General features: G+C 43.0%; 1 protein-coding gene across 1 annotated transcript in view; it reads right to left on the bottom strand.

Annotated features, from left to right (window-relative positions):
• Positions 1 to 20,147, bottom strand: part of LOC310853683 (thyrotropin-releasing hormone-degrading ectoenzyme-like) — a gene marked incomplete at both ends in the record, with an annotated part of 235,628 nt that overhangs the window by 87,871 nt on the left and 127,610 nt on the right. Inside the window, 2 exons of the mRNA XM_083758078.1 lie at positions 4,549 to 4,614; positions 14,698 to 14,835. Coding sequence (XP_083614204.1) covers positions 4,549 to 4,614; positions 14,698 to 14,835 — 204 coding nt within the window. The remainder of the gene's footprint in view (positions 1 to 4,548; positions 4,615 to 14,697; positions 14,836 to 20,147) is intronic.

The following is a 20,147-nucleotide window of genomic DNA, read 5'->3' on the forward strand; positions in this document are numbered from 1 at the left end:
TCAAGTTTAGCAAGCATACAGTAATATACGGTAATATAGAGCGTCGCAGTCCCGCCCCCTCGAGAGACCCGAAAAATAAACCCCCGTTCATTTTCCTCATAGACTTTTCAGAAAGTATTTATTTAAAGACGTTTATACGCCGCGGACAAAGACAACTCTTGTCGTGACAAATCATGAATACAAACACAATTTTTCGGGCCGAACAAAGAATTAGAGAGTAGAAAAAAAACGGCAGGTTACAACACTTTTTTTGTTGTTTTTATTTGTTGTGATTATTTGTTTGGTCCAAAATGTTGTGTTTGTTGTCATGATTTGTCACGACAAGAGTTGGCTTCGTACGACGCTTAAAAGGTCTTTAACCCTAACACCCAGCGTTGCTTTTTAGCAACAATTTTATTTAATTTAATTACTAAATTATGATTCTTTTTTTCTTTTCTTTTTTCACCTAAACGTCATCAGTGATGTTCATTGCAATGCCATTTCAATGCCATTGGTCATGATATTTGCATATAAATACCCCCCACAGAGGCTGAAATTCACAGAATTAAAAATGTCTGGACTCTGTCTGAATTTTGAAATTTTTTTAACCTAAGACTTTTGACCTTTACCCTAATAAAAGTAGGTAAAATAATTGTAATATATGTTTTTTTGTGATCATTAGAATGTCTAGAACATGTTTTATTCATTATTGTGAAAGATGTAAATTATTAATTTATTATATTATTATATCATTATTATATCATTATTATAAAATTTTCATCAAACTTTATTTTTAAATTTTTTTAACATATTTTTTAGTCTTAGTCCTAGTAGTACAAAGTAGTAGTAAGGTTGAAATCTATTTTTTGCAAGTAGAAATTAATGCGGGTGTTAGAGGGTTAAATAAATACTTTTTGAAATGCCTATATGGGAAAAATGCATTGGGATTCATTGCCTGGGCCACTCGTCGTTCTGAAAGGGGGAGGGACTGCGACGCTCTATATAGGTGTGACGGTACAATCCGTGAGTTTACCGGAGTGTGTTGGAAAGTTTAACGGGAGTTTCCTGTAAACATACACATCCATATTACATGCTTTTTTTGCGCGGTTGTAATTGACAGCATGAAGAGGCAATTAGTTGAATGAACACTGAATGAACGCCTGAATGAACACTTCTGTCCCATCGGAGAAACCCAGCGAACAAAGTGAATACCCTGCGGTGTGTTTTAGACAGACACCTTCAAGGCATGCAGAATGGCGTAAAGAGGACATAATACATAATAAGTGATGTGTGATTGAGTGAAGGCATTCATTAGAGTTGGAGAGGAACTGCACTTTCATGTAGATTAGCTTGTGTGATTGCGTGTATGAGAGAGAGAGAGAGAGAGAGAGAGAGAGAGAGAGAGAGAGAGAGAGAGAGAGAGAGAGATGCAGAGACACCATTTGTTACACAGTCAAATTGTTATTGTTTGTCTTGGTGAATGCTTGTTTCAGCGGTGCAATTTTATTTCTATGGATAACGACTAATTAGCTTTATATAACAGACAGCTGTCTAATCAAAGCCTCGGAGCACCTGTCTGCGCTGCTTGAATGCTGCATCCAACATGACAGACATGTAAACAAACTGTTAATGTCATTCACACAGCTAAACATTTAATGTCATTCACACACAGCTAAACATTTCTCCCAAGAATGTCTTTGAAAACATTTGAAGCGAGACGTAGACAATGCATAGTATAGTATATACAATATGTATAGTGTATGTATAGTTTCATTATAGATATTCCACTGTTACGTTCTTAGCTTACGCATGTTTCATGATAAATGCTTTTTATGTGATGTATTCCCATGCTTTTTTGTTCTTGCTTAATGTAAGTCGCTCTGGATTAAGAGCGTCTACTAAATGCCTAAATTGTAAATTGTAATAGGGCAGTAAGCGGAAATGTGTTCTATTTTGATCAACACTTCTCCCGAGGAAACTGTGCTGCTCTGGAAGAAGGTGAAATACTTTCAGTAAGGAAGGAAATGCTTTGCTTTTGTTGTTTATTGATTTATTAAACTAATAATTGCCACTTTATGCTGTCAATTACAACACATGCTACGGAAACGCTAATTCGACTTCTATTCTATATGTTTTAAATCTATAGCAGCTAAATAAGCAAGGAGTGAGAAACTATATCTTCCCAAACCACCGCCCCTCTAAGATCTCCCACTGCTGGCCTGTTCGCTTTAAATCAATATCGACCTGAATTCAGATTCTAAAAAAAATGTCTTCTACATCCTGACAGTTCTCTGAAAAAAAGCTATGTTTCTATGTCAGTCGTTCTTCGATCTTTCAAAAAATAGCAGACCTACAAGCTCGTAGCTCGCCACTCGGTGGCGCGCTATGAGCTTGTAGATCTGCTATTTTTCAATAGCTATAAAGCATAGCATGATGCTAACACCAAAATGGGTTAATTTATAACCACACCAGACTTCAGTGTCTCCGATGACGTCCGAGTCTCACCTGAAGCTCAGTGTCGTCATCAGGTGGAGTTAATCATCAACCTACACCAGGCAATTTTGTGCGCGTGTGTATGCGTTTACTGCGCACGCACGGTCCGCGCGTTTAGAGTAAACGCGCGAGAAAAGCCTGGTGTAGCTTGGCCGTCAGCAGGAAATGCCCAAACATGGCATTAGCTGTTTTTACAGGCCCTTTTTTTAAACTAAACTTATTGGCGGACAGATTTATTTCCGTTTAGCCACGCACTCTGCCAGCCTTTTTCCTTTTCTTTCTTTCTCGTATTTGCGTAAGTAGTCACAGAATATTCATGTTCGTTTGTTGCACATGTTCACCAAAAATAAAATGGGGAAAGAAATCAATTGAAAATGGAATGGTGGTAACAGCAGTAGTTAAACGATACAGGAAGAGAGATACTGTGTGTTCTAGAAACTTCTCTAACATGGAAGTGTGTATATATTATGGGAAGCGGGTTTTAGTGAGTTATGTGTCCTATATATATATATACAAGTCATTCCTTGGCAGTGTGGGCATTTGAATAAACAACTTAAACAAGTCATATAAGCGTATAAGCAATGAGTTGAAGCTGGAGGTATTTCCCTTGCTATGTGCCAGTATACCGGAACAAAACAGCGGTTTGCTGGCAACGGCTTTTAGACCCAAATAAAAATATAATGACCAACTTTATTTTTTCTCCCCCATTCAGCTCAGATTTACAGCTAACATTTACTGCACAAACGGAGAGGCTCACTAACCTAGAAATGCCTGCCATTGGAATAGATAATCCAGAAGGACAGAAGGTATAGGCACAAATGAAGCCATGAAGTGAGGATTATTAACCCATTTAGGCCTGGAAAAAATGTCCTCTAAATCCTGACAGTTTTCTGAAATAACCTATAGGCCTATATCACTCAATATTTCATGTCAAGGACCCTGAAATACCTCATATTTCTAGGCCTATATCACTCAATATTTCATGTCAAGGACCCCCAAAAATGATCTGAAATTGGCCTCCGAGACCCCAATCTGAAAATATGTTGTTCCAGGGACCCCCCCCCCCCCCCCAGAAGCTAAGATTTGAGTTAAAAACGTTTGTTCTGAAAAAAATATGTTCAAAATTTGAGGCACATTTTCACGACTTTTCAAAAATAGCATACCTACAAGCTCATAGCGCGCCACTCGGTGGCGCGCTATGAGCTTGTAGATCTGCTATTTTGCAATAGCTAAATCACCAAAAGGGGTTAAATGATATGTTAGAGATACATGGATGGAGAAATATAGAGGAGAGAGAGATAAAAGTCCTGCTGCAGTGAGACATCATGCTGTTATGTATTCTGTGGTGTAAATGTTTAAACTGGATCCGTCCCAACATGTTCTATATATTTTCTCACGGTGGCTTTAGGGGGTTTGCCGGTTGTGCTGAGTCACCAGGAGAAGTCCCGCTGGTCCACATCACTACCGGGACTCAGGGGAACCGGGCAGAACCAGCGCCGGTCAGCAAGATTCAGCAGAGAGGGGGAGAGAGAGAGAGAGAGAGAGAGAGAGAGAGAGAGAGAGAGAGAGAGAGAGAGAGAGAGAGAGAGAGAGAGAGAGAGAGAGAGAGAGAGAGAGAGAGAGAGAGAGAGAGAGACACAGAGACAGAGACAGAGACAGAGAGAGAGAGAGAGGTGCGGTGGGCGGCGGTGGATCAGCGGTAGAGTGGCCGGATGGTAACCGCAAGTTTGCCAGTTCAAACCCTGTGGGCTCCCCCAGAGTCGGTGTCGAAGTGTCCTTGAGCAAGACACTGAACCCCTAATTGCTCCTGATGTGCTGGTTGGTGCCTTGCATGGTTTCCGCCGCCATCGGTGTATGAATGTGTGTGTGAATGGGTGAATGTAATGCACCATCTATGTAAAGCGCCTTGGATAAAGGCGCTATATAAATGCACCATTTACCATTTAGAGAGAGAGAGAGAGAGAGAGATAGAGAGAGAGAGAGAGAGAGAGAGAGAGACATCCACGATGATGAGAGGAGGATGGTAAAGAGAGACAGGGACAATAACGGAGTGAGAGAAATAAGACATGAACTCACATTCAGTCCTTTCTGGAAGAGTTTCTGGCCCATGACGTTAGCCAGCATCCTGATCAGTGCTGCCCCCTGTAGGACACACAGATAGCACACATTATACTTTGTGTTTCTATGTCAGTCGAACAAAATAGCAGACCTACAAAAATAGCAGACCTACAAGCTCGTAGCGCGCCACCGCGCCTATGAGCTTGTAGATCTGCTATTTTTCAATAGCTAAAGCATAACGTACCAAAAGGGGTTCCCGTCCAAAATGGGTTAATGCAATCACTTTTCTGTGTGGATGTCAATGGGCTGTCGAAAGTAGTCTTTTGCACCCCCCCCACAGGGAGGGCAGTGCCCGGTGTCGACTCGGTCGGACACACGGTTGTCCAGAACCAGCACAAAAGGCCTCTGCCCGGGCTCTGGACAAGATCACCCCCTATATCTCCATATATGGAGCTGGCCTGTTCTGACATCACAGTGATTGTTCTGACATCTGCATAGACTCCATATTTGGGCATTGGCTGACAAAGAACTTCCTTAACTTGCATCGTTCCAAGTAGGCCAGTGCCCACCGGTAACAGAGTATTATATAATTGGGAATATATCTTTGCTAACAGACATAGTTAGCAAAGCTAGTACAATTTATAATTTAGGCATTTAGCAGACGCTCTTAATCCAGAGCGACTTACATTAAGCAAGAACAAAAAAGCATGGGAATACATCACATAAAAAAGCATTTATCATGTAGGTGAAGGGTGTGCAATATATATATATATATAGTCGTTATATATGGGACGCGCAGAGAATGTTAGAGACACATTTAGAGGAAATCTCATGTCGATAAAACATTAGAATGATACTCACGGAAGATCAAAACTCCAACAAACTGAATACAAGTTAAAGTTTCTACGACTCTGTTGTGATTTCATTATTCAGTAAATCGAGCTCATTCTCTCACTCAATTTCATCTAACCACAAGCCCCCCTTGCCCCCAACAAAATGAGATTGAAATGAACTTTACTCTGTTTTTCCACACACCTGTGGCAAATTAAGACCGACGTGTGCGTGTGGGTGGGTGGGTTGGTTTGGCTTTGATTTGAGGGCTTGGTATTCCACAGGGCTCGATTCTTGGCCCTCTGCTTTTCTCCTTGTACATACTGCCATTGGGCGAACTCATTGCCAATCACGGAGTCAATTTTCATTTCTATGCTGATGATACCCAATTATATCTATCTGTGGCTCCAGATGATCCCTGTGCTTTAGACCCGCTGCTTACCTGTCTGTCTAGCATCAAATGTTGGATGAGTGAGAACTTTCTCAAGCTAAATGAGGACAAGACAGAAGTTCTCATAATCGGTTCTAGTGAGCAGAAAGAATCAATATTAAGCAGACTTGGCAACCTGACTGTAGACAGTAACAGTACAGTAAAGAACCTGGGGGTTATTATTGATTCCAAATTGAATTTTAATTCACACATTAATCATTGCCTTTTTTCACCTTAGAAATATTGCACGAATCAGAGCCTATGTGTCCTTGGACGATGCAAAAACGCTAATCCACGCCTTTGTTTTTTCTCGGCTTGATTACTGCAATGCACTTTTTTCAGGACTGCCTAAGAAAACAACTGACAGATTACAACTTGTCCAAAATGCAGCAGCCAGAGTTTTAACTAGAACTAAGATGAGAGAACATATTACTCCAGTTTTGGCATCACTGCACTGGCTTCCGGTTGTTTTTAGGATTGATTTTAAAATTATTTTACTTGTCTATAAAGCTCTCAATGGTCTCGCACCTTCCTACCTACATGACTGCCTGCCTAAATATGTCCCAAACCGCCCGCTAAGGTCTTCCACTGCTGGCCTGCTCGCTTTGCCTAAAAAAAATGGCAACTAAAAAATACGGGGAAGCAGCTTTTTGCTTCTACGGGCCGTCGGCATGGAACAAGCTCCCACTGTACCTTCGTCAGGCAGCCTCTGTAGACATTTTTAAAGCTCAGCTCAAGACCCACTTCTACAACATTGCTTTTAAGTGATCTTATATATTTTTGTTATTCATGTCCTCACTGTATTGCATTACTGCTTGTTTTTTAATGTCGTTGCCTTGCTTTTCTTTTATTCTCCATTGTTCTGTAAAGCACTTTTGATGCATTTGATGTCATGAAAGGTGCTATACAAAAAAAGTTTTATTATTATTATTATTATTATTATCGTGCTTTGTTAACACGGTGTTGCACAACAAACACGGCCGATCTACAGGCTCGCTGCAACAACCCAACTAAGGGCCGATTCATACTCCTATTTTACCGCTGTTTCGGCGCTGTAGTGCCCAAATGATTTTGGCTCGTCAGAAATGTTCAGTAGCACCAAAGAGAAGATTTTAGGACGGTACCCCCCCCCCCCCCCGAACCTCAAATGACGTCACATTGTAAGCTCTACAGAGCCAAATTACGTCACATTGTAGGCTCTACAGAGCCAAATGACGTCACATTGTAGGCTCTACAGAGCCAAATGACGTCACATTGTAGGCTCTACAGAGCCAAATGACATCACATTGTAGGCTCTTCAGAGCCAAATGACGTCACATTGTAGGCTCTACAGAGCCAAATGACGTCACATTGTAGGCTCTACAGAGCCAAATGACGTCACATTGTAGGCTCTACAGAGCCAAATGATGTCACATTGTAGGCTCTACAGAGCCAAATGACGTCACATTGTAGGCTCTACAGAGCCAAATGACGTCACATTGTAGGCTCTACAGAGCCAAATGACATCACATTGTAGGCTCTTCAGAGCCAAATGACGTCACATTGTAGGCTCTACAGAGCCAAATGACGTCACATTGTAGGCTCTACAGCGCCAAATGACGTCACATTGTAGGCTCTACAGAGCCAAATGATGTCACATTGTAGGCTCTACAGAGCCAAATGACGTCACATTGTAGGATCTACAGAGCCAAATGACGTCACATTGTAGTCTCTACAGAGCCAAATGACGTCACATTGTAGGCTCTACAGAGCCAAATGACGTCACATTGTAGGCTCTACAGAGCCAAATGACGTCACATTGTAGGCTCTACAGAGCCAAATGACGTCACATTGTAGGCTCTACAGAGCCAAATGACGTCACATTGTAGTCTCTACAGAGCCAAATGACGTCACATTGTAGTCTCTACAGAGCCAAATGACGTCACATTGTAGGCTCTACAGAGCCAAATGACGTCACATTGTAGGCTCTACAGAGCCAAATGACGTCACATTGTAGGCTCTACAGAGCCAAATGACGTCACATTGTAGGCTCTACAGCACCAAACCGACTTTTATTCGGCTCTAAAATAGGAGTATGAATCGGCCATGAGGTCGCATTCACACCTCTACTTCGGTAGACTCCATGCCATCGGGGCGGAGAGGGAGCTGCATCAGTCTTGCATATTTAATTTGCCGCGTTTGCCTTCACACTGCGGCTGTGTCAAAACACAGTCTGGGATTGTACGGTGTGTGTGTGTGTGTGTGTGTGTGTGTGTGCCATGCACACACACTGTTCTTTTGGGCACATTGCAGAGGCACACCGGAGACAGGAGCACAAACAGAATTATCCAGTTTATCCTCATTCGACCTCGATCTTTGCGCTGCGTGAAATATACCCTCTCGTCCTCCAACTGTTTACTCCTTTATTTGATGAGGTTGCATTCACACCTGCACTGAATCCAAGTCAGATGCGCTTTGAAGCGAAGCGAAATCCCCCCCGTTTTTTGGCAAACAAGAAATTAGCAATTAGCCCTTCACTAAGTCCCTCCCCAACCCATCCTTGTCCAATAGGCACGTTAGCAGCGAAGAAAGCTTGACTTGCATAGCAACCGACGCTAAACTATTTGGATTGGCATTGGACCAATCGCTTTTTGGGGTGGGATTTAGCGAAGTGCTAATTGTTTGATCCGAATCAGACTTTGAATGAGCCTTCACACCATGCCAAACGAAGCACACTTTCCGACAATACGCGACAGGATTCGTTTTAATCGCAGTAAAGTATATTCTGGTGTGAATGCGACCTAAGTATGATAAAGCCAATAAAGTGCATGCATGGATTTCTACACGAGTTTTGAGTGCAGGAGAGTCTGGAAAAGGCAATTCTCTCGAAGCTAAACATCAAGGAAGAGGAAGGACATCCGCACACCGGTTTGTAGAGCTTACTTTATTTTAAGGCAACAAACTGCAACGTTTCGACCGACTAGGTCTTCATGAGGCAAACCGGTGTACTTCCTTTCCCTTGATGTTTTGCTTACTGGGGCGACTGTGTGGCTCAGGAGGTAGAGCAGGTCGTCCAATGATCCCTGGGTCGGCGGTTCGAATCCCGGCTCCTCCTTCTCCTGTCTACATGTGGAAGTGTCCTTTGGGCCCAAATTGCTCCCGATGTGCTGGTTGGTGCCTTTCATGGCTTCCGCCGCAATCGGTGTATGAATGTGTGTGTGAATGGGTGAATGTAATGCACCATCTATGTAAAGCGCCTTGGATAAAGGCTCTATATAAATGCACCATTTACCATTTGCTTTGATGGCTGACCTCCAGCACCTAACCCTGAATATAGACAGAGATGTATAACACAATGTTCGCTGTGAAGAATTCCCTTGAAGCTGCCATTGGGTCCCACCCAATGGCAGAGGGAAAGGGAGCATTTTCATTTCCGTCACCATGATTAATAATGTATGGTCTGGATCGGTCACTCTTATACAGATGGGTGAAATGGCAGGGGGCTGAAAATGAAGACCCCCTTTGATGTCTTTGTTCTATTGATTGTGTATGACCTGGCTGTCACCATGTTATATAAAATATGAAACGCTTTCCCGTTACTCCGCCCACAGCATTCCCCTGTTACGCCTCACGATGCGACAAGGGGTGAGCTTGTAGATCTGCTATTATTATTTAATAATGAAGGCCTTAATTGGTTGAATGTTTGAGATACAGTGGAAGCATAATGAAACAATTGACATAATAACACTTCAAAATTGTACTTAACCCATTCTGACCTGAGATCAGATTCTAAAAATGTCTTCTACATCCGGACAGTTTTCTGAAAAAGCTATGTTTCTATGTCAGTCAAAAATAGCAGACCTACAAGCTCGTAGCGCGCCACCGAGTGGCGCGCTACGAGCTTGTAGGTCTGCTATTTTTCAATAGCTAAAGCACGACATGATGCTAACACCAAGCAAGCTAGCAAGCGGACCCGAGTTGTACTTTGTTGTGCTTTTTCTCCCTCTCCCCCAAATCTCTTCTGAGCTTGTAGATCTGCATTTTTTTTAGCGAATGTTCTTCTCAATACCAATATAGAATATGGATGTTAAATGTAAATTATACTTATAGTCACTTTCCACCTCTGCAAATGAAGATATTTTAATGAGCATTATAATCGGAAAGCAGAGAATTAATATCCCCTCAGGCATAAGTAAGAACCTTTTATAATGTCTCTAATATCCCCTCAGGCATAAGTAAGAACCTTTTATAATGTCTCTAATATCCCCTCAGGCATAAGTAAGAACCTTTTATAATGTCTCTAATATCCCCTCAGGCATAAGTAAGAACCTTTTATAATGTCTCTAATATCCCCTCAGGCATAAGTAAGAACCTTTTTATAATGTCTCTAATATCCCCTCAGGCATAAGTAAGAACCTTTTTATAATGTCTCTAATATCCCCTCAGGCATAAGTAAGAACCTTTTATAATGTATCTAATATCCCCTCAGGCATAAGTAAGAACCTTTTATAATGTCTCTAATATCCCCTCAGGCATAAGTAAGAACCTTTTTATAATGTCTCTAATATCCCCTCAGGCATAAGTAAGAACCTTTTATAATGTCTCTAATATCCCCTCAGGCATAAGTAAGAACCTTTTATAATGTCTTTAATATCCCCTCAGGCATAAGTAAGAACCTTTTATAATGTCTCTAATATCCCCTCAGGCATAAGTAAGAACCTTTTATAATGTCTCTAATATCCCCTCAGGCATAAGTAAGAACCTTTTATAATGTCTCTAATATCCCCTCAGGCATAAGTAAGAACCTTTTATAATGTCTTTAATATCCCCTCAGGCATAAGTAAGAACCTTTTTATAATGTCTCTAATATCCCCTCAGGCATAAGTAAGAACCTTTTATAATGTCTCTAATATCCCCTCAGGCATAAGTAAGAACCTTTTATAATGTCTCTAATATCCCCTCAGGCATAAGTAAGAACCTTTTATAATGTATCTAATATCCCCTCAGGCATAAGTAAGAACCTTTTATAATGTATCTAATATCCCCTCAGGCATAAGTAAGAACCTTTTTATAATGTATCTAATATCCCCTCAGGCATAAGTAAGAACCTTTTATAATGTATCTAATATCCCCTCAGGCATAAGTAAGAACCTTTTATAATGTCTCTAATATCCCCTCAGGCATAAGTAAGAACCTTTTATAATGTCTGTAATATCCCCTCAGGCATAAGTAAGAACCTTTTATAATGTCTCTAATATCCCCTCAGGCATAAGTAAGAAACTTTTTATAATGTCAGCTGAAGAATCATTTTGGGCTAATTGTCAGCCTCAGCCTAAAATGCACAAAGTATATTTCAACAGCCCTTTAATTAGTAGCCTAGGAGTAAGCACGCTATTACCCCTGCCGCAAACAGAAAACAATCTGGACACTGAATAATTAATAATAATAGGCATGCTATTACCCTGCCGCAAACAGAAAACAATCTGGACAATAAATAAAGTGTGTAAATTCTTTGCCCAAATTTGTTCATGAAAAGGAACACATCCGGACCAGCGATTGCTTTGTAAATGAAACATAAATTATTGCCACTTCAGATTTGATCTTTTTCATAAATGAACACCCTATTTAACCAACCCCAGCATGCCTATTCTGGGAGGGAACATTCGACAAATAGCTGATCTACAAATCAAAGAGATTTGACGGAAGAAAGCAGCCTATACAGTAATAACTCAAGTCCAAGACTGGAGGAGTTTCAGTGGTTAGCCCATTTAAGACCCGAGCTCGATTCTACTAAATGTCTTCTAAATCAAACTCATGTTTCTGTGTGTCAGCGGTGCTCAACCTTTTTCACGTCAAAGATTTATTTGTATTTGGTCGCTGATCCCCATCTGAAAATATGCTGTTCCCCCCACAGAAGCAAAGATTTGACTTAGGGGCAGCGGTGGCCGAACGGTTTGCGGAGCGGTCTTGATACTGGAAGGTTGCTAGCAGTGTTGTCAAGTAACTTAAGTAATATACTACTTTCAGTAATATTATTACTTTTTTCCAGTAATATGTAACTTAACTAGTTCTTAACTTAACTTTCACATTTTGAGTAATAATATTACATTTACTTTTTTCCAAAAGTAATATTATTACTATTTTCACGAGCCTTGGTGGAACTGTGGGTTTGAGTGTTTATTTATAATGGTAGACTGGATAGGGGTCAAGTTGCTTTGCAGACTGCTGATCCGCTCTAGATCTAGACTCTAGAGCGGATACGGAAACGATGCACACTCGTCGGTACGTATGTGTGAAGTATCGGATGCAGAAGGGAGGGCCTTAAAAGGTTCGGAACACGGAACAACAACCTAAACTAGTGTGTGTATCTCGTTAGACTGCACTGTTAGAGAGAAGAGATGTAAACAAACTAAGCATGGAGGAGGTGGAGGGGACAGAGACACCGGCACAACAAAGCGTTATAACATTCAATACTTGGAAGTATTTGCATTATTTTGAGTATGTCTGCGATCGAGACGAGATGAACATTATTGTCCGCTGCAAGTTGTGCATAGGGAAGAAGCTATATTCCACGTCGAAAAAATCTACTTCTAATCTATGTGTACAAATGGACCCATCATCATGTGTACACTATACAGTACACTTTTTAGAGTTAAATAAACACTGCAGAATAGGGGAGGGGGGACAGCTAATGTTGAAAATGCAAAGTAAGACTTTTGGGGACAAAATATGCAATTACTGGAGGCGAGAGAAAAAAAAAGTAATAAGTAAAGTAATAAGTAATAAGTAACTAGTTACTTTTCTCAGGGAGTAATAAAAAGTATAACTTTATTCCTTTTTTTTAAAGTAATAAGTAATAAGTAGTATATTAGTGTTAAAGTAATATTTTGACAACACTGATCGCTAGTTCGTATCCCCGGACCGGCACGTTAAAATTACCACCGCTGAAGTGCCCTTGAGCAAGGCATTGAACCCCTACCATGAAATGTTCTATGAGCAGGGTCTGGATGTAAACAAGTTATTGAGCTTAGTCCAGTTACCCTGGGTAAACATAGTACCTTTCCTTTCCTTAGTCCAGTTACCCTGGGTAAACATAGTACCTTTCCTTTCCTTAGTCCAGTTACCCTGGGTAAACATGGTACCTTTCCTTTCCTTAGTCCAGTTACCCTGGGTAAACATGGTACCTTTCCTTTCCTCAGTCCAGTTACCCTGGGTAAACATAGTACCTTTCCTTTCCTTAGTCCAGTTACCCTGGGTAAACATGGTACCTTTCCTTTCCTTAGTCCAGTTACCCTGGGTAAACATAGTACCTTTCCTTTCCTTAGTCCAGTTACCCTGGGTAAACATAGTACCTTTCCTTTCCTTAGTCCAGTTACCCTGGGTAAACATGGTACCTTTCCTTTCCTTAGTCCAGTTACCCTGGGTAAACATGGTACCTTTCCTTTCCTTAGTCCAGATTTGCGACACATTTTCACGATTTTTCCAAAAATAGCAGACCTACAAGCTGAAAATATGCTGTTCCCCCCACAGAAGGTGTTTTTTAATTGAAATTAAATTATTTTTTAGGTCGCGGCCAAGAGCACAGACTGCAGGATTCAAGCTGAAAACCTCTAGCACAGATAATAGTACATTAAACGTATTAATTTCACCTGCACTAAAGCAACAACGTTTTAATTCACTGATGCAGCTAGGCGGCCTTTGAAATTGCACACTTGATTTTAAGTGCAATTTTTAATTGAAATAGGTCATTTTTTTTATTTACAAAGTATAGAAGCCTTGAATAGGAAAATGTATTATGAACAGTGGTGGACATTTTGTACTCATTTTTTAAAGTACACATTTTGTACATAATATGCAGAAGCAGCAGAGTCACAGAAACCAACGCGTTTGGCCCTATAGCTTCTGTCCATGGTGCTGAAGTAACTGTCCCTATAGCTGCTGTCCATGGTGCTGAAGTAACTCCATATAGCTGCTGTCCATGGTGCTGAAGTAACTGTCCCTATAGCTGCTGTCCATGGTGCTGAAGTAACTGTCCCTATAGCTGCTGTCCATGGTGCTGAAGTAACTGTCCCTATAGCTGCTGTCCATGGTGCTGAAGTAACTGTCCCTATAGCTGCTGTCCATGGTGCTGAAGTAACTGTCCCTATAGCTGCTGTCCATGGTGCTGAAGTAACTGTCCATATAGCTGCTGTCCATGGTGCTGAAGTAACTGTCCCTATAGCTGCTGTCCATGGTGCTGAAGTAACTGTCCCTATAGCTGCTGTCCATGGTGCTGAAGTAACTGTCCCTATAGCTGCTGTCCATGGTGCTGAAGTAACTGTCCCTATAGCTGCTGTCCATGGTGCTGAAGTAACTGTCCCTATAGCTGCTGTCCATGGTGCTGAAGTAACTGTCCCTATAGCTGCTGTCCATGGTGCTGAAGTAACTGTCCCTATAGCTGCTGTCCATGGTGCTGAAGTAACTGTCCCTATAGCTGCTGTCCATGGTGCTGAAGTAACTGTCCCTATAGCTGCTGTCCATGGTGCTGAAGTAACTGTCCCTATAGCTGCTGTCCATGCCACACGCTGATGAAGGGACGTGTGTCAGTGTTGCTTACAATCTGCACCCGACAGAGTTCAAACACTACACGGCTTGTTTGTAGTTGAGCACGCTGAACTTGGAAGCGACTAAAATACATATGGTATTAGCATCTATAGTTAATCATGCTGAAATATTCATTGTATTTATTAGAGAGCGCCTCGGCACCCAAGGCTAGATGACTGAGAACTACAAATGTATTTCAGCCATATGCTGTAGTACCATTACCGACCACCAGGTGCCTCCTTTACTAAAGGCCCCTGGGCTCCGCTAGTAGTGTAATTTCTGTGTGTAGTGTGTGTGTGTGTGTGTGTGTGTGTGTGTGTGCGTGCATGTGCGCGCACGCGTACCTTCTTGTACGCGATCCAGTCAAACACTCGGTCAATGTCAGCAGCCTGATCCACTTCCTGGGATATGGGGTGGGAGGAGCTTAAGCCGTCCAATAGCATCACCTCGTGGAGGACGTCCGTCAGAAAGCGCTGTTTCTCCTGAAACGACAGTGACATGAGGGTTGTAAATATACAGTTTACAGACTTGATATCGATTTTATTAAATCCGGTGGTCAGCTCACCACCAGAGCGGTGGTCACCTCACCACCGGAGCTGTGGTCACCTCACCACCGGAGAGGTGGTCACCTCACCACCGGTGCGGTGGTCACCTCACCACCGGAGCGGTGGTCACCTCACCACCGGAGCGGTGGTCACCTCACCACCGGAGCGGTGGGGTCAGCTCATCACCGGAGCGGTGGTCAGCTCACCACCGGAGCGGTGGTCAGCTCACCACCGGAGCGGTGGTCAGCTCACCACCGGAGCGGTGGTCAGCTCACCACCGGAGCGGTGGTCAGCTCACCACCGGAGCGGTGGTCAGCTCACCACCGGAGCGGTGGTCAGCTCACCACCGGAGCGGTGGTCACCTCACCACCGGAGCGGTGGTCAGCTCACCACCGGAGCGGTGGTCACCTCACCACCCGGAGCGGTGGTCAGCTCACCACCGGAGCGGTGGTCAGCTCACCACCGGAGCGGTGGTCACCTCACCACCGGAGCGGTGGTCACCTCACCACCGGAGCGGTGGTCAGCTCACCACCGGAGCGGTGGTCAGCTCACCACCGGAGCGGTGGTCAGCTCACCACCGGAGCGGTGGTCAGCTCACCACCGGAGCGGTGGTCAGCTCACCACCGGAGCGGTGGTCAGCTCACCACCGGAGCGGTGCCCTCAGTACCCTGACTAATTACTAACCAGGAAGTTATGCAGGAACGCCTACTGAGTGGCAACAAAACTACTTTCTGGCCTCGACAGCCCAGACATCCACACAGAAAAGTCCAATCTGATGATTGCATTAAACAACGTTAAACAATGTTAAACTCACTTTGCAGGTTGCTTTGCCACTCGATGTGCCCTTCACTTTAAGCATGCGCTACAGCGCTGTCGCTGCCACTCAAGTGAGGAATGGGGGCCCTTTCCCCCAAAATGCAGATCACCGTCGTCCTTTAACCCATTCTGACCTGAGATTAGATTCATACGAGGTTTCCACTGGACACACACTGGTCTGATTAACCCATTCTGACCTGAGATCAGATTCTAAAAAATGTCAGTCGCTCTTTGATTTTTCAAAAAAATAGCAGACCTACAAGGTCTGCTATTTTTCAATAGCTAAAGCATAACATGATGCTAACACCAAAATGGGTTCCCGCCCAGAATGGGTTAAAACAGGCCTGACAGTCTTTATAGCCTGGCTAATAAGCCAGACTCGAATCAAATCAATCAAATCAAATCACTTATTTTTTGCCGACGGCTGATTCGGTCTGTCTCCTTAGCCAGGCTATGAAATACTACCTTTCAGTAGTAGGCCAAACTGGGAGAGGAAATAAACACTTCTCACTTAGTCAGGTGATTATCACCCCCCCCCCCCCCCTCTCTTTACACCCCACTTCTTTTGTCTTCCACTCATGTACATAGTGTTGTATATTGTGTGATGATATTGAATTTGGTTATTCTTCATGGCATTGCGAATGCAGTGAGCACTAACTATGAGACCTAGCAGAACATGTCTGTCTGTGTGTGTGTGTGTGTGTGTGTGTGTGTGTGTGTGTGTGTGTGTGTGTGTGTGTGTGTGTCACGCTGTAACACCACCCGCCCGCCACCAGAGCAGCTGTATCACACACAAAAAACACACACACACACACACACACACACACACACACACACACACACACAAACTTAACTTAAAAAAACACTTTAAAATAAAATAAATTACAAAATAACGTAACTTAAAAAAAACACGCACCCACACACTACACTTAAAAAAGGAGAACTTAAAAAAACCTTTAAAAAGTAGGTAATTCATTCGAATTGTTGTTATTACGAGCTGCGTTTGCTTCGCGCGTTTGCGCGTCTTACTTGTGTTCATGAATTGAATACAAGAATGAAAACAAGACCGCAAGGACCGTTTGTGCTGCTATCCTTTTAGACCAAGTGTTTGACTGTACGCTGTTGCCGTTTACATTTCTGACTATTACAGTATTTAATCAATCAATCAATCAAAGGTCAAGTTTACAAAGTATTGTATAAGTAAAAATGTCTGGGGAAAAACACACTTGAAACACATGAATCCAACATGTAGTGTTGCTTCATCTCTCTCTCAGCTAAGGAGGTCCTCGGCCTGAAAAACGTCAAAAACTTATGCTGGTTTTTCCCTGAACTAGTGAAGCTAGCCAGGATGTGATCACTGATGTGTAGCCACTAGCCAGTCAATGTGTTAACCCATTTTTGGTGTTTTAAGCATTCTGTTATACTTTAGCTATTGAAAAATAGCAGACCTACAAGCTCATAGCGCGCCACCGAGTGGCGCGCTATGAGCTTGTAGGTCTGCTATTTTTGAAAAGTCGTGAAAAAGGGTCCGCAAATCTTTGAATATATATATTTCAGAGCGATCATTTTTAACTCAAATATTTGCTTCTGGGGGGGGGGGGGGGGGGTCCCTGGAACTACATATTTTGAGGTGGGGGTCCGTGAACCCAATAGAGATAATTCTGGGGGTCCTTGACATGAAAAAGGTTGAGCAACGGCACTGACATAGAAACATGTTTTTTATCAGAAAAACGTTGTATATTGAACTTGTATTTGTAACGTGTCCACAATACGATAGATACTTTTACTGCACACGTGCACACACACACACACACACACACAGACACACACACACACACACACACACACACACACCTTCCTTTGAGCAAATTGTGTTATACAACATCTGTTTAATGACTTACTAAACCCTCGCGACGTGTTGAGAGCTTGTAGATCGACTATTTTCAACAACAATAAAATGTGACAAATGTAGAATATCTTTGAAATGTTTTAACAACATAAATCCTAGACTCCTTCCATCTCTAGAGGACCTCTAGACGGCCCAGAGGATCATGACATGTCCTTCCATCTCTAGAGGACCTCTACACAGCCCAGAGGATCATGACATGTCCTTCCATCTCTAGAGGACCTCTAGACGGCCCAGAGGATCATGACATGTCCTCTTCCATCTCTAGAGGACCTCTACACAGCCCAGAGGATCATGACATGTCCTCCTCCATCTCTAGAGGACCTCTAGACAGCCCAGAGGATCATGACATGTCCTCCATCTCTAGAGGACCTCTACACAGCCCAGAGGATCATGACATGTCCTCTTCCATCTCTAGAGGACCTCTACACAGCCCAGAGGATCATGACATGTCCTTCCATCTCTAGAGGACCTCTACACAGCCCAGAGGATCATGACATGTCCTTCCATCTCTAGAGGACCTCTACACAGCCCAGAGGATCATGACATGTCCTCCTCCATCTCTAGAGGACCTCTACACAGCCCAGAGGATCATGACATGTCCTCCTCCATCTCTAGAGGACCTCTACACAGCCCAGAGGATCATGACATGTCCTCCTCCATCTCTAGAGGACCTCTACACAGCCCAGAGGATCATGACATGTCCTTCCATCTCTAGAGGACCTCTACACAGCCCAGAGGATCATGACATGTCCTCTTCCATCTCTAGAGGACCTCTACACAGCCCAGAGGATCATGACATGTCCTTCCATCTCTAGAGGACCTCTACACAGCCCAGAGGATCATGACATGTCCTTCCATCTCTAGAGGACCTCTACACAGCCCAGAGGATCATGACATGTCCTTCCATCTCTAGAGGACCTCTAGACGGCCCAGAGGATCATGACATGTCCTCTTCCATCTCTAGAGGACCTCTACACAGCCCAGAGGATCATGACATGTCCTCCTCCATCTCTAGAGGACCTCTACACAGCCCAGAGGATCATGACATGTCCTCTTCCATCTCTAGAGGACCTCTACACAGCCCAGAGGATCATGACATGTCCTTCCATCTCTAGAGGACCTCTACACAGCCCAGAGGATCATGACATGTCCTCCTCCATCTCTACAAGAGACACTGTATAGCAGGAGAGCCACCAGCCTCCTCAAGGACTCATCCCACCCAGGTCATCACCTGCTGCAACTTATGCCCTCAGGGAGGCGCTATAAGGTCATTAATGCAAGGACGAACAGACTTAAAAATAGTTTTTTACCCCAGAGCAGTCATAGCTTCATTTAAACACTGACACTTTATGAACTAAAAGGGACTTACTGTGCAATATAATAATAATAATAATGATACATTTTATTTATAAGGCGCCTTTCAGGGCACTCAAGGTCGCCGTACAGGTTAAAAACAGTACAAAAACACAGTTTAAAAGCAGAACAAAACACAGCTTGCAGCAGAAGACACAGAGGTCACACTGCAGCGTCATAAGCCTGCCGGGACAGGTGGGTTTTGAGGTGAGTTTGGAATATGGCGATAGTCCATAGTTTCTGATGTCAGGGGGGGGGGGGGGGGGGGGGGGGTTCCAGAGGTGAGGGGCAGAGCGGCTGAAGGCTCTTGAGCCCATGGTGGACAGACAGACGGGCTGGGAGGACTTTCAGTTTGACGGAGGAGGCAGACCGAAGAGACCGGGTGGGAATGTCAACGTGGACAAGGTCAGACAGATTAGGGGGGGGGGGGGGGGGGAGGTTATGGATGGCTTTGAAAGTATGGAGAAGGATCTTATAGTCAATGCGGAATTTGATGGGAATGTATTTTTAAATACACTTGAACTGAATTGCAAATTAAATTTCGTTGTCTTGTATGATGAAGACATTCTGACTGATTCTGACAACACTATATCAGTAATTCTTCCCCCCGTACACACTAAACCCAAGCGTTTAGGTTATAAACTGTTTTAAACACATATCTGTAACACTTTTTAAACACATAAACGTGTTTAGTTTTTACAATCAAAGTCAGTCATATTATAGGTGTTTAGAATTTGAACACTAGGTGTTCTCGTGAGGTGTTTGAGTGAACTCGTGTTCTACTGTATTTTATGACAATTAATAAACATTTGGCATTATTATTACACACATGTGTTTAGGTTTAAACAAGGCACATGTTCCAGGGATTTACAGTGTTAGTTACCACATTCGTAGGGCAGAGACGAGTGAACTGTATTTGACTGATATGGAAATTATGTCACATGATGGACGGTGCTAAATTAGCACAGACGACGCGTGAGAAGAATAACTAAATAATACGAATCTTAACCTTGACGTGAACCAACCGGAAAAAACAAAAGCATTTGATTTGGGGAGTTCTTCGGGGGAACAAAAGTGCTGAGCTTTTCATCTCGCTGCGGGTTTTATTCATGGGACGATGCAGAGACAGAAACTCTTTTCTTTCTACTGTTGAAGCGTCTATAAAGACCGT

This window comes from Protomyctophum parallelum, assembly GCF_964188405.1.
Source record: "Protomyctophum parallelum genome assembly, chromosome: 22".
In the NCBI taxonomy this organism is placed as follows: domain Eukaryota; kingdom Metazoa; phylum Chordata; class Actinopteri; order Myctophiformes; family Myctophidae; genus Protomyctophum; species Protomyctophum parallelum.